Below are 14,505 nucleotides of genomic sequence, written 5' to 3' on the forward strand. Positions count from 1 at the left end.
TGGTTTTGGTAGCACACTTTTTAGTTTATTGACCTATACAAAATAATAGGTCTAAAAAATTCAGAAGTAGTAAAAGAATAAGCAAAAAAGAGCTTTCGCATTTCTAGAAGGCTATACAAATATGCAAAACCAAGGAAATAAGTTATTTATTTTGTGGTTTTTTGTTCGTTTAATTCCAAATCGCGACTCTAATAATACAAACAACTAAGTACCAGCTTAACAAGTGTGTCCTTCTGTATATATTACATGCTCTGGAATACTGGTAAAAAACGTCAAAAAAGTTTATCAGAAACCTTTCTATTCACAATATGAACAAGGAGTAACTAATCTTTTTGTATAAAAGAACAAAAGAGCACCATTTCTGGAATCCTGAAGCACGGTACGGCTGAGAAACGAGAGAGATTTTACCGTATGCAGACGAGTCATCAGGAATCAGGCAGGATAACCCTGTGCCAATTTGTTCCTACAGATGGATGACCTGAGGTAGGTTTATCCCTCTTCAATCAAGACTGCAGTTGGATGGTTTTATCCCTACACAAATGGTTCTGTGAAAACGCTGTTCTGTCACTCAGTGACTCTGCCACGCACCTGGCAGTTCAGGTGACTCGCAGTACAGTCCTAATGCCCCTCATTTTAAGGCACCCACTTGGCTGTTTTTGTGTTTGCATCCACCTTAAAATACTGGCCATTGCTACCAAATTGTTCCCTGGGGCTCCCCACTGTGGATCCTCAACCCACTGTGGCACAGCAACGTGTCACTGTCACCCAATTAACAGGGGGTCACTGTGCAGCCACAGGGAAAATTTGCCTACTCCTGCACACAGTGAAGTTGTACCATGGAAAAGTCATTAAATGGGCCGTTATTAATTATGTTTTATCATGGGAAAAAAGATCTCAAAGTTTACTGCTTCTGTTTCCAAATCCACGACTAACTGTAGTTTTTACACGACGTATGTGTCAGCAAATTTTTTTCTTTCCAGAACTTGCTTGTGGTGCTAACAAACACTCTTAACAACACCTCAAAAACTGGACAGACTCATTCAAACCTCCATAATAAAAAAAATTTCCAGCCTTCCTTCAAGTAATGTTCCAATACTGATTCAGTCACCCTTTGCCTCACTCACACACACAGTATCTATCCTTCATAAGCCTATGAAACCTCTTCCAGGTCCTCATAAGCCATGGCAGAATAAATTTTCATTTTTTCCTCTTCTTTCAGACATCAGACTTGTGCTCCTAGAATTCCTGGTTTTTCCATAAGAGTCTCCTTCTCACATTTTTTTTGTTTTCTCTGAGGTTTGCCTTCAACACCTTCCAACCTTCCCAAAAAGTGCTTGCTAAATATAAATACTTCAAACCAAGTGCTGCATCCGGTCATAGATGAACTGTGGCTTGCCCTGGCTCCCGTGGGCTGTAGGGATTCACAAAGAAACGCCATTCGTGGTAAGACTCTGTCAGTTTGCTGCAGTCCCTCTTAATGCTGAATTCCACTTTTCCCAGCAAAAAACAAGCCTGCTTCTTCCTCTTTTTTGTTCCTTTTGCAAGTTCCACCCGAGGTCCTCCTCGGAGCCGCGGCGTTTTGTGCAAGGCACGCAGGGGTAGGAATGAGGGGCTGCACGGGGGGCTACACCAGTGTCCCAGGCTTGGAGTCCTCGTGCCAGTACAGCCTCTGCTCACTGCTGGGCAGCTCTTCCTCCAAGCCATCCTCCTCGTCACCGCCCAACTGGCTGGGCTCTGCGTATGTCCTGCAACACACACATGGCACCAGGGTCAGCTGAGGAGCTTCCCCAGGCTCCTAAATTCATGCAACTCTAAGTTATGCTGGTTATTTTGATTTTACCTCCAAAGACAAACCTGGTTTTTGTGCTGTAATCAGTAAAAGTGTGTGCAAGAGCAATCTCAGCTGCTCAAAACTGTCAGAGTATCACAGACTGGTTTGGCTTGGTGGGACCTGAAAGCTCATTTTGTTCCAACATCCCCACCCTGGGCAGGGACACTTTCCATTACACCTCCAAGCCTCACCCAACCTGGCCTTGAGCTCTGTCAGAAGTGCTGGGTGTATTGATTGCTTGTTTGCCATGATCACATTAAAGTAGAAAATAAAGCAGATGAACAATCAGACAAGTGATTCAGAATATGGGAAATTAATAGCTAATGAAGCTCATTTAGATAAAGCTGCTAATACAAACAGAATTTTCAAAGCTCAATTACAAGAAATTAAAAAAATTAGTAGAAACAGTATTTTTAAACACTGTTGCCATAGATATTTTAAATCACTTCAGTAAAACAGCCCATAGCACTTAGCTTAAAAAAAAAAAAGAATCTAGCAGCAGCTTTTATGTATTCCCTTACACTTTCATTTATTTTAAAACAAACAAAATTAAAAATTCAGTATTTTCACACAAGTCGGTCTGGCAGCAAGCACAAACTGCAACCCACAAAGCAGGAGGCACACACATGGGGTACTTACTACACTGAGCATAAGTGTATTTAAATGTGATGGCATTTGTGGGGGCAGAGTCATCCCCCAGGGCAGGAGCTTCCGGTCCTCACAGCCAAGCATTCTACAGTGGGGGGGACACATCAAAAATGCCATGCAGAAGCAGCAAGAGCTTCAGGATTTCCTGCAAGGACCAAGCAGACCTTGGGCTCTCTGCAGCCCTTGGGAGAGCCCCCACAAGCAGGGGGTGTCTGCAAACAGCAGCACATCCCCCATGGCTCCCAGGTTCAGCTCTGCCAAGGGAGATGCACCTGGCAGAGGTGGGACCATGTGAGACACGAGGCTGAAGATGTTTCCTCTCCTTGTTTTTCCAAAAGTTTATCAGCACAAGCACGACCGTTTCAGAAACCCAACAGGACTGTGTCCTATGAAACTGCTGATGGGGTTCAGGAGTGACCCCCACACAAGAGGAACTGGGCTCACTGTGAGCTCTGCCTGCAACACTGCCCAGAGCATCACAGCCACCAGGGAGTGCAGGAGGTTTGACTGTCCAGCACCAGCCATAGGAAAAAGTTGTGTAACCAAGGAGTTCATCCTTCACTACAACTGCTCCCCCCTTCCTTCAGTGTCAGTGGTGGTACAGCTCCACATAGAAAACCTGCTCTCATACCTTCAATTTTGTAGTTTGAAATCTAGCTGATTTGCTCAGAAATTTTTTAAGAGCCTGTGACATGCAGGAGGAATGGCAGAAAATTTTCATATGTTCTACTCACCTGCTCTGCAAAGGAAGGTTGCCATAAACATTCCCGTAACAGCTGGCGTAGGAGGAATGAGACAACGTATCGTAGTCTGAAAGTCCCAGTGCCAGGGGGTTTCTCCAGTTCCCAGCAGTGTTTGTGGAAGATGCTGGAAATTTAAAAAAGGATTACAACAAATTAGACCTTTCTTCAGCTAAACCAGCTGAGGCAAACAAGGCAATTCTCATCAGCGACCTCCATGGGGTTTTGCAGGACACAGGCAGACAATGCAAACACAAAATACGATTTACAAGCCCTGTAGGGAGGCGAGCGCTGCACAGGTTGTATTCTGGAGCTTTTAAAGTGCTTTTTGACACATTCAGTGATGCTCACTGGAATGTATTTTGGAACCCATCACAGCCACTGCATTTACATGGCATGAAGCTTTGTACAACTGCTTCTAGTCGCTAAATACACCTGTCTGAAATTCAAATGCTTGTTATCCTTCTCTGGGTTACTGTGCTTACACAAAGAGGAAAAGGAGATTTTTTACCCTTCTACCCTTAGGAGAAGACAACAAGCAAGACTTTCCTTCCAAGAGCAGAACAAGACCCTACTTGGTTCCTCATCCACCTTCCAGGCAGCGACAGGGGGCAGGACTGACAGCACAGAGCACAGCAAGGACTCACAAAAACTCTGAGCACAGATAAAAATCAGACATTACCCGAAGAGAAAGATGACACCCGACTGCTGGGCGAGCACGGCGTCTGCAGCCCAGCAAAGCCCAAACTCCTCTGAGATCCTCTGTCAGGCTCAAAGCCCGCCGGCAGGCTGTGACCCTGCTCCTTCTGGCTGGAGGCGCGCTGGTACCAGCCACGGAGATGCTCCGCTACTAAGGCCTTGTGGATGTTTTTGGTTATGTGCTCCGTTTTAGCCACCTGCTTCCTGGGGAGCCTCAGGGTGGCGTAGGGGTTGTGTGGGACTCTGTCCACCTCGTCCTCGTGGTAGGAGCGGAATTCCCGGTACCGCTCGTACCCGTAATGCGCCGAGGAGCGGTAGGAGGGGTTGACACTGTACTGCCCCTCCGTGTCACTCTCATAAACGTATCCTCCGTTGTAGTAAACATCAGGTTCAGTGTAGGGGGAGTATCCAGAAATATAGTAGTTAGAGGAAGGCTGCTCCTGGTTTTTGTGGAAGATGCCGCTGCGGGCGTCCTTGTGGGCCAGGTTTGGCATGCTGCCCGAACTGGTGGCAGAGATGTTGTGTTTCTTCGACCGCCTGCGGCCCCTGGTCCTGTTGTCAAGTGTCTGAGTGGTGTAGTAAGGATTGGGAGAGGGTGTCACGCAGTAATACTCCGTGCTTGACTGGCTGGTGTAGGATGATCCGTCGTCCAGGATCTCTGTGCTGCTGCTCCGCTGGGATTTGGAGAGGGAGAAGGTTGTCTTTTCAGCAGGGGCCTCGGACAGCAGGTGGGTCTGGGATTCCAGACTTCCGCTGCGCTGCCGGCAGTGGTGTGGGGAAACATCTGGCCTGGAGCAACACAGATGTTGGCTGGTTAAAGGCAGTCTCACACAAACATACACACAGAGCTGGGGAGAGCACACATGGACAGGTCAGCTGCCTCCCCAGACCAAGCACAACACAACCCCTGCCTTATCTTTCCATACAGAGTATTTGCAATGCACAGAACTCCGTTTGGCTGAACTCTGTATTGGCTGCAACAGCAGGGGATCTCCCATATAACAATCTGTCAGAGTGAGCAAGGTTAATCTGTGACAGGGACACACAGAGCTAAGGTCACAAACGCACATTTGGTAATGATTTATGGGAGGGCTCCCTCAGCTTTTAGAAAGGTAAAGCTTACACAAATAATAAGCTTGGAGCAGAACATGGAAAGATGGGTTTCCTTTGGATCTGTCTCTCCAGGGCTGCACTACCCCAACCAAATAAACCTTCAGCTCTTGATAACATTTTAAGATTCTTCTTCATTGTAAGATTCTTCTTCTGCATCTCTCCTTCCCCAGCACAGCTTGTCAGCTGCCTAACAATACACCAGAGCTCATATTACAGCTTGGCTTCCCACAACAATGACTCTAACCAACATTTTGAGAGCCTGTTGCCCCGCTGCGGGAAAACCACACACCAAACCACCCTTTGCCCTCTCTCAACACCATTTCCCTTTATTCTCGTGCCTCCCCAGCTGTAAAGCAGAGGTTGCTTACTGCAGGTGGCTGCTGCTGTAGGCGTTCCGTGTGAGCACGGGGGTGGTGGGCATGCTCCTCCCGCCGCGGGGCTGCGCCGGCCGCTCCAGCGTCCGGAAAGGGCTGCTGTGCGTGGAGAGCACGTCCCTGCAGCAAAGGAGACGAGCCCCATGAGTTAAACATCACACAAGGCACAGCACACACACAGTACGGGCACCCCAAGTGTTGGAGAAACAAATGGAAGAGTGGAGCATGTGTAACGATGATGTGTTAAAAAACAATAGTTGTTAAATGGGAAGAAGAATTCGGCCCTTTCCTGTGGTTCAAGGGAGGTCTTCATTGGATGCTCAGCTGCTGCCAAAGGACAGAACCATCGAGGAGATACAGAGCAGGTAACAGAGAAGCACACAAATTAGGTTTTCAAATGAAATGAGTACATATGGCTACAATTTGACTTCTGAATTTGACATGAAGGAGTGTTTCGCTTATCTTGAGGGACAGATGAGAAAAAAGCAAAGATATGGCATTGTCCAAAACTCTAAAATGTTCTTAAGTGTGTCTTTAACACCATGCTCACATAAGGCAGTCCAAGAAACCTCAGGATCAGTGGGAAGGAATCCCTACACTGGGAACAGCTGCCAGCACCAGATCTGACATGATCACACATAATGTGATCACCTGCAAACCTGCTGTTATTGATGTGCTCCATGGAGCTGGTCTAGCTCTGAAAGTGCCCAAATCCTATAGATACACACAGCTGCCACTAATGAGAGAAGCTGGCTGAATCCCAGGAGCTCTACTTGTAAACAGAGAATTCTCAATCAGGCCTTACATGAATTATGCCTGCTTTGACCATGCACCTGCTGAAATACTGATACAATCAGGAGGGATGGTTAGGGTTTGGTGCTGCCTGAATCCACTAAGCACAGTCATCAGGAAAATGACAAGTTGTTAAATTAACACTGAAAAAACCCAGAAACTGACACAAAGAATGACAGCAGTGGTAGGCACGAACAACTCCTTAAATACAGCCCTTGCTATTAAATTTCTCACCCATCTCAAACCTCTTCACAAAAACTACACTCATCTTTGGTACAAGATACTGTGCCAACTACTTATACCCACTTTTGTTCCAACCAGGAAATTCAGCTCCCATCACCAAGCCCTGTAAGCCCAGAAGAGCACGGAGGCAGTGGGCTCTGCTGGAATGCTCAGCAGGGCAGGATGGAGCTCATGGCAGCAGCAATGAGATGTGCCTACCTGGAGTGTCTGCTTTCCAAGAGCTGCTCATTTATGGATGACTTCCTGAGATGAATTCTCTCCACTCCAAGGGACTTGGGTGGAGGGAGTCTTGGAGAAAGCTGTGCAGAGCTGGGTCTCTGTGCTGCCGCAGGAAGTGATTCACTGACTGTCAGAAAGGAATATGCATTCTGTTAGAGCAAAATCTGTGATATTTTTGCCCTGTGTGCAAACCTGTGGCCCCTAAGGAGAAGCACTTTACAGTACAGGGACAATGACAGGAGCTGTGGAGCGAGACAAGATTTCCTGCCTGCACTGAGCTCACTCCACACAGACAGGAGGACATTGTGGAAGCTCCTCCAGATCCCTGCAACACAGACTCTTATGGAAATGACACCCAGCCTGGGGCTGCCAGATCACAGAATGGAACTTCCTGGGAAAACATCTGTTTGCAGAGCAATCCTCTCCAGAGCCAAGCAGACAAGCTCAGCCTCTGCAAAGGCCAGTTCCTCTCCCTCAGCTTCCAGTTCTTGAAAATGACATTTTAAGAATTAATTTTGAAATACAACCTAAAAGGGACTGACTTCAAAAGCGACTGAATGAGCAAAGACAACTGACAGACACATTTGGCTGAAGGCAATTGGGAAGATGCTGGTTTGATCCTTGTTCTCACTTTGCTTAGGGCACAACCAGGTCCTGACAGAGCCAACAGGAAACTCCAACTAATACATATAAATGCAGGATGAGCATCACAGAGAACATGTTCACAAGCCTGGCTCTAGTTCTACTTGTACAAGCAGCAATCAGGTGTAAATCCATTTTATAACACCACCTGGTTTCTACAAGTCTAAAACTGGGACAAAGTGAGATCAGAATCAGGCCTGAACTGAAAAGTGAGTAATAATTCAGATGTTTGTCCCCAAATGACGATTATCCAGTTTAAGGGAGAGGCAGGCCAAGTCCTTTCCACCTTGTGGAACAGGGTGTGAGTGTGTCTGTGGGTGTGTGTGTGAAATGAGTAAGCTGAGCAAACACCACCCCATGCAAGATGCAAGCTCACCAGGGAACAGATAAACGTAAACAGAGCATTAATATCTGTGACTATTCCACCTTTCTCTGAGTTTTATGGTGGCTGTGAGCACAGAAGGGCTGGGCCAATTCTCCCAATTTGTAAGTCCTTCAGTTCTAAGCCAGGCCCTAGGGACAACGTATTTGACACCCACAGTGTCCTCAGCTTGCAGGTTGGTCATGTTAAAACCAACTGCCTTCTCCAAAGCTGACTCAGCTCAGCTCACAGAGCAGAAACTTTCAATAACTAACCCATTAAGAGGAAAGACATTCCTGAGTAGTATTTCTTCCTCTGCTATAAAGTAATTTGTCATCAAAAACCACCAAAATTACAGAATTATATAATGACTTGTACTGGAAGGGACTTAAAGCTCATCTCATTCCAACTCCCTCTTCCTCTAAAAGGTTTTGCTCAAAGCCATGTCCAGCCTGGGCTTGAGCACTTCCAGGGATGGGAAATGCTAAAAGGACATTAAGTCAAAGAAATATCTCTGAATGGACAAAGTTCTTGGGGAAAAAAAAAGGATGAGCATCATACCATCATCATAGGTGGTTGTGTCTGACAGGGAGCTGCTCTCAGATGGAATTATATCATCTGTGAATAAAAACAAACACCTTAAGCATAAAAGAGCCAACATCAACTTACAAATATCTTAATATAGTTTATTTTCTAGAGTTTCAGAGCCAGCTGATACTTGTTAACTCTGCAATCCATATTCTTTAGCCCCCACAGCCTGAAGACACTCCTGGTACATCATCACTCTGTGTGTTCACTGCAGTTCAGCAAGCGACCCAGGTAATTATCAAAGGAGATTTTTTAATTTATTTTTTTTAATCTGCAGCGGGAATCAGGCCAAGATTTACAAAGGTGTTTTCCACCCCACTTCCAACAGATCTCACAAGGTGTTTTGGTGCTTCAGTAGGAGTCAGGAGCCTACACAGACATGTAGATCTTGGCTGTTAGCAGCTCATCTCCTCTAGGTACACCTGAAACTCCACCAGGTAGGTACAAAAAAAGCCTTTTAAAATTTGGCATTCACTTCTGAATGTTTCATCAGCATACAGATCCTGTTTCAATTAAATTAAGATCAATGCAGAATAATTCCACTGATTTCCATCAAGGTGTTGCAAATTCCAACAACACAGAAAACAGGAACTGTTACATACGATTTTTTTTTTTTGTTTGTTTCTTCTACATTTTGTTATTTATTCACAGCACTTCACTGTACCTGTCTCACCTTGATGCTACACACTGAGAAACAGCCTGTCCTCACCCAGGTTTGGAGCAGCAGAAAAATGAGACTGAACTAGAGATAACTAACCCACAGACAGCTCAATACCTAGGCTGTCTCTGGCAAGATATGGCAGTGGTGGGGTAAAAAAATCTCCATGAATCTTCAAGCATGAGAGAAAGGAAGTTAATAAAAAACAACAGTGGCAGCCACTTTGTGCATGACACCTGCTTGTGCCCTCAGCCACCACGAGCACGTGCAACACACGCTGCTCCTGCTGTCACAATTTGCTGCCAGGGAAGGTCTGGTTACAGGAATGTACTAAACACAGCAGCTGTTCAGGAACAGCAAAAATCAGGACTTGGCCCCTGCCCTAGGGGGACCTGTCAGACCACGGAGAATGGGCTGCAACTCTGCTTGCAACCTGACACTGGGAAAAAGCTCCAGGGGAGCTGATTCATGTGGATTTGACCACAGGGTGGTAAAACATGGAACTGGGCCCAGTGCGGGGAGGAACAAAGCCTGCTGAGGAAAAGAAAAAAGCCAGCCTAAAGCTACAGTGCTGGAGTCAGGGGGGTGTGCAATGCTGACATATTCAGAAATGGTGACATATCTGAATTTAAATTCCGGGTCTGTGCAAATCCCTGCAAAGGAGGAAGAAACTCTGGGCTAGAGAGGGAGGAAAGAGAAAGTAGAACATGGAAAGCAGTCCAGTATGTCCTTCACCTCCTACCCCCTGGGGCTGGGATGGAAATAGCTATGGTTTGATTCAATAAATCAATGGGGCTATTTAACATGTTACTTCCAGCAAGTCATTCCCTGAATTCACAGACACAAGTGACTCATCACTGCTTGGCCTCCTGAAACCCAGACCTGGAGCTCGAGAGCACCACCGGTGACAAGGTCACACATAAAATCAATTACTGAAACTGGTGACAGCTCTGCTTCAGGTAAACAAATACACACTGCAGGGTGAGAGCCTGGGACTGGAAGGAAATGCAGCAGCTTATGGCTGGCTTGGACAACAGGGCAAAAAACTGCCAGCAACAAACAACAGCACCCATGGATGGATGGATGGATGGATGGATGGATGGATCTCTGCTCACCAGCCTTCCTGGCCATTACCACACACCAGGTGCCCCAGGTAAGACAGGACCTTCCACAATCAGTATTCAGACTGCTGAGCAAGAGACTGGAAAAACAGATGTTTCCCTCCCTTCTGTCAATCAGGAACAAGCTGGGCCACATTAAATACTGATCATCAGCCTTTCAGAATAATCACTTTGTGATGATGGATAGCCCAGTGGTGTGTCAGGGGTAAGGAACCAAAGCTCCTGCAGTTGGCTTGGATACCAACAGGTATTATTAACACATTATCTCATGGAGCAGCAAGAATCTCACTTCCCTCAGGAGAATCACACTCTCAGAACAGAGGGGCCAAGAGTATCTGCTTTTACTCTGCTCATCAGTGCAAACGGATTCAGTCAGAAATCTGTTTGCTACTATTGCATCCATAAACTCCTGACTTCACTTGCAACTTCCTGGAAATCAGGAATTTTGACTCAGGAAGCAATGTCTTTCATCCTTATTTCCTGGATCCTGCAGGAAAACCTGCCTGGTATATTTCTGCCAGAACTGAAGCACCACGGGAGGGACAGGGGAGAGATGCTGCATGTGGCATCTCAGATGTACAACTGAATTCAACACACCAGGAATTCAGGCATCAGAAAAGCTTCATCCAAGGTGTTGCTGCCAGCCTTTTTGTGCACAGCACCTTCAGCCCATATCTGGTGCTGGAACATGCCTGTGCTTGCTCCTAAAGCTGCAGCCTTCTCTGCCCCCAGCCTACAGCAGTGCACTGACTGTATCAGATGCAGCAGTTTCATCTTTTTTTTTCTTATTTAACTGTCTTGGAGAAGATAAAAACTGTATAAAGAAGATGTAAACCAAATTTCTAAGTAAGCCAAATTGCTCCTTTTCCCTCCTGTTTGCATCAGAATGTGGGGAATTCTCTCACCTGGTAGAGCCAGAGTTGATTTCTGGGTTGGTTTTTTGCCACACTTGATTCTGTATTCATTTATGGAGTTTTCTATCTCTTGCAGCTTTTTTACAGCATCGGCATACTCTTGCTTTCTTTTCTTCTTCACGTTTTTGCAGAGGTCTGGCTCACTGGCAAGTTTCTTTGCAGCTTCCACCAGCTTTTGGTGTATGATAAAATTGCTCTCCAAGTCCTGCAAAGTAGGATCCTGAAAATGTGTGAGATAAATTATTTGTTTGTACTCCAGAGAGAAATTATCAAATGAAAGTAATTAAGAATAAGAACTATTTTTGTGGTGATGAAGTGAAATCTTGAGCACAAAACACAGAAATATCAAAGTTCATACAAAAGACAATCCCAGCATATTAAAGTTTTAGATCTTATTTCTGGCTAGGATACAATTTTGAGATGTCTTAGGCAAGGTCCAAAGTTCTGAAGCCCAGGTGACATAACACAGGCTCTTAAATTCAGGTTTAGGCTGCTAAACCTCCTGCTGTGAGTCCAACCCTGAAAACCTCTCTTCAAAAATCTCTCTCTACTTCAGAGAAATAAAAATGGAAATTGGTATCACCATACCTACATAAGAGGGAGTTTCAGGCTTTAATTAATTGTTTGTAAACTACTTTGAGAAGCTCAGATGAAAGGCAATGCAGAAGTGCTCAGCAACACGTTATTAAATCTGGTCAGCAGGATTTTGGTTTAATAGCATTTAAGCAGTCCACAAAATCACTTTGCTGCAGACAAGGAGCACACCAGTCCTGTGAGGCAGGGCAGTGAGTTTCTGGTGAAAGACAGATGCCAAGTGCCCAACACCTACTTACTTGGATGATACAGCTTGTTAACAAATCTCACAAAGAATGAGGGGGAATGGAGTGTGTCCAGAAACTGCAAACATCTGAATTACGGCATCTCTCAAGTCAGTCTCTGCCAGCAAAGTTCATTTTAGTTTCTTGAGCAACACAGGGAGGTTTTACTCAGGTGGAACCTCCATTAAGCCACTTAAAACTCCTCCTCCTGTCACCTGTCACACAACTATGCTCACAGGCAGCTGATTTTGCAAGGGGGACAGTGCACACCCCTGCCACGTTCTGGGTTCAAACACCATCCCAGTGTGATGCAAGTCAATGCTCCAGAAAAGCTCAGAGTCATGGGCTGGCCAAATGCAGCATTATGCACCTGATCTTCTCTAATTAGCAGCAAAATATCCATTAAAATTCATGCAAATCAGGGGTTCAGGCCAGGTGAACTTAAGGCCTTTAGAAACAGCCAATTTCCTGGCCTGTTCAAAGAGTGGCCGAAGGAAGGGCAGAACCTATGGAAATTTCCTACTCCACACAAGCAACTCCTCTTAAAACACCCAGGGGAGAGCTGGATTATCTCTAAGTGCCTTTGGCCACTGGTGTGGCCACCCCAGCCCTGCTGTGCCAACAATCTGCCAGGCTCACCTCCTCACTGGGGAGCAGGTTGTCATCCAGCTTGAACGCCGTGCCAACACGCCTTCTCACCTGGGGAGGCTCCTCTCCAGCACCCAGAGGATACTCCTTGGGCATCTTGCCTGTCAGCTCCTGGGGAACAGAGAGGGCTCCAGGTAAGGCCCAGGGGGAGAAAAGGGGTCCCCACCTGCCCGACCCCAGTGTGAGGTGCAGCTCTCACCGCTTCTCGCAGGCAGATCTTCTTCAGCTCCTCAACCTTCTGAAGCAGTTTTTCCTGAAGGAGTTTCTCTTTCTTCTTTAGTTCCATAATCTTCTCCTTCTTTTGTTCTTCACTGACCTCTGAATCCTGAGAGCCTGGAAAACACACTCTGTATCAGAGAATTTCTAGGTAGAATTTTTCTACATAAAATTTTTATTGTCTGGTAGTCTCATTTCCCTTTTAACAAACACAAGCCCCATTATACTTGACTATGTCACATTTACGTGCAGTGTTACCTGATGAGATCAAACTGCCATTGCTGGCCATAATAAGCTGGTTCTTGGCCTCCAAAGTCACCAGCTTTGATACTTTTGGTGTTCCCATCTCCGTCAGATCCATGGCAATATCATCCAAACTTCTGGCTGATGGAATTTTTGCCTGAAGGAGTTAAAAAAAAAAAAAATCCAGCCTCATTGAGTTACCTCTAATTAACTTCAGAACACATCACAGAAGATGACATTTCACACCTCATCTCCCACAAAATTAAGGGCTAAAGCAACAGCATCACACAGGTGCTTGTGGTATACAAGGGCTGTTTGGCATTCCTTCTCCCTCTCCCCCAAAACCTGAACCATCTCCCAGCTCAGAATCTCTGCAGCTCTCAAAACAAACACAGGAAAGCAGACAATAGGAAAGGCAGATTAGACAGACATGGGAATTCCCTCTTCCTGATTACACTTCCATAGGCCTTAACTGCAGGCAGGCTAAAATGAATGAAATAACAATACTTCCACTAATAGACTGCTTAAAAAGCTGACATGAACAATTTGTAGTTTTTCTCTGGAGAGCAGTTCATCCGTGGAAAAACATAGGCTGAAGGATATACAGGAAAGGTGTTGAAACCCATGCTTGCAGTAAAATGCCTCATAACTTACTTTGCTTTGCTTCCTGTCCAAGTAGAACTGGTGCTGACTGATTGCCATCACCCAGATGGACTTGATCAGAGAAGTGTTTGCATACCAGGTCTGGACCACAAGCCCGCTCTGACCAAAGGTTCTTCTCGACACTGAAATTCTGAGGAGGTGAAAAGAAATGCAATTTTAAAGGTTTAAAGTTCACAATGCTTCTCCCTTGATCAAGTGAGGCTCAGCCTTTGTTTTAGGGATGCAAAAACTCAAGATTTCCTTCATCCCATCACCCAGTGCTGCTGCACATTGGGCCATGACAAACAGTTCTCCTCCTGCTCCAAGAACTCCCTGAATGGACACACAGGGAATCTGAGAGGATACCCAGAGCTGTGACAGCCCCAGTCTGCCTCGCCAAATGCTGGATCAGGATCAGTCCCAAAGCCCAGAGTAAACTCAGGTGTTACCTCTGAGGCACCTCCCACCCCTTCCACTAACACATGATGATGAGTTCCCACTTTGGGTAAAGATTAATCCTGATGACAGAGCTACTTCCTCCAGCCTCACCTGCGAGGATCGTGTACTTCCACAGCAAATTTCTTCTCACGGAAATAGAGATTTTCCAGCTGCTTCCATTGAAATAGCTAGGAGAATTGGGAGAGACAAGCAGAACATGGTCACTAAATCACCAGTCCTCTCACCCCAAGGTGATGTAATTTCAGCAAATTACAATTCCTGTGCATCCTCAGCTATGGCATGGACTGAGCAATAACGACATTCATAACTTCAATTAAAAGAAGCACATAAATACAGGATTCCTCCTCAGTAATTTCACACTCTTACAGACAATGTGTTGCAAATTGAGGATTTTGCTGGTGACAACATCTGCCTCCATCAACAGCACACTTAATTTCACTGCTAGAAGTTCCCAGAGATCTTGGCAGGGCAGCTAAAGTCATTTTCTCTCTGATTAAACGCAAAAATCTCTTTACAAAGTAATTGTATAGACAACT

The 14,505-nt window shown here is 45.7% G+C and overlaps 1 protein-coding gene across 7 annotated transcripts in view; it reads right to left on the reverse strand.

Moving 5' to 3' along the window:
• Positions 1-14,505, reverse strand: part of FRMD4B (FERM domain containing 4B) — a 91,731-nt gene continuing 77,226 nt past the window's right edge. For all 7 annotated transcript variants that reach the window (XM_083869759.1, XM_083869758.1, XM_083869757.1 and 4 more), the window contains 12 exons: positions 14,060-14,136; positions 13,523-13,661; positions 12,884-13,025; positions 12,609-12,742; positions 12,401-12,520; positions 10,935-11,163; positions 8,224-8,280; positions 6,639-6,786; positions 5,400-5,525; positions 3,902-4,707; positions 3,214-3,346; positions 1-1,745 (listed from right to left, as the gene is read on the reverse strand). In XM_083869759.1, the coding sequence (XP_083725885.1) occupies positions 1,625-1,745; positions 3,214-3,346; positions 3,902-4,707; positions 5,400-5,525; positions 6,639-6,786; positions 8,224-8,280; positions 10,935-11,163; positions 12,401-12,520; positions 12,609-12,742; positions 12,884-13,025; positions 13,523-13,661; positions 14,060-14,136 (2,232 nt within the window). In that variant the 3' untranslated portion in view covers positions 1-1,624. The remainder of the gene's footprint in view (positions 1,746-3,213; positions 3,347-3,901; positions 4,708-5,399; positions 5,526-6,638; positions 6,787-8,223; positions 8,281-10,934; positions 11,164-12,400; positions 12,521-12,608; positions 12,743-12,883; positions 13,026-13,522; positions 13,662-14,059; positions 14,137-14,505) is intronic.

The sequence above is a fragment of the Zosterops lateralis genome (genome assembly GCF_965231275.1).
Source record: "Zosterops lateralis genome assembly, chromosome: 11".
Classification (NCBI taxonomy): Eukaryota; Metazoa; Chordata; class Aves; order Passeriformes; family Zosteropidae; genus Zosterops; species Zosterops lateralis.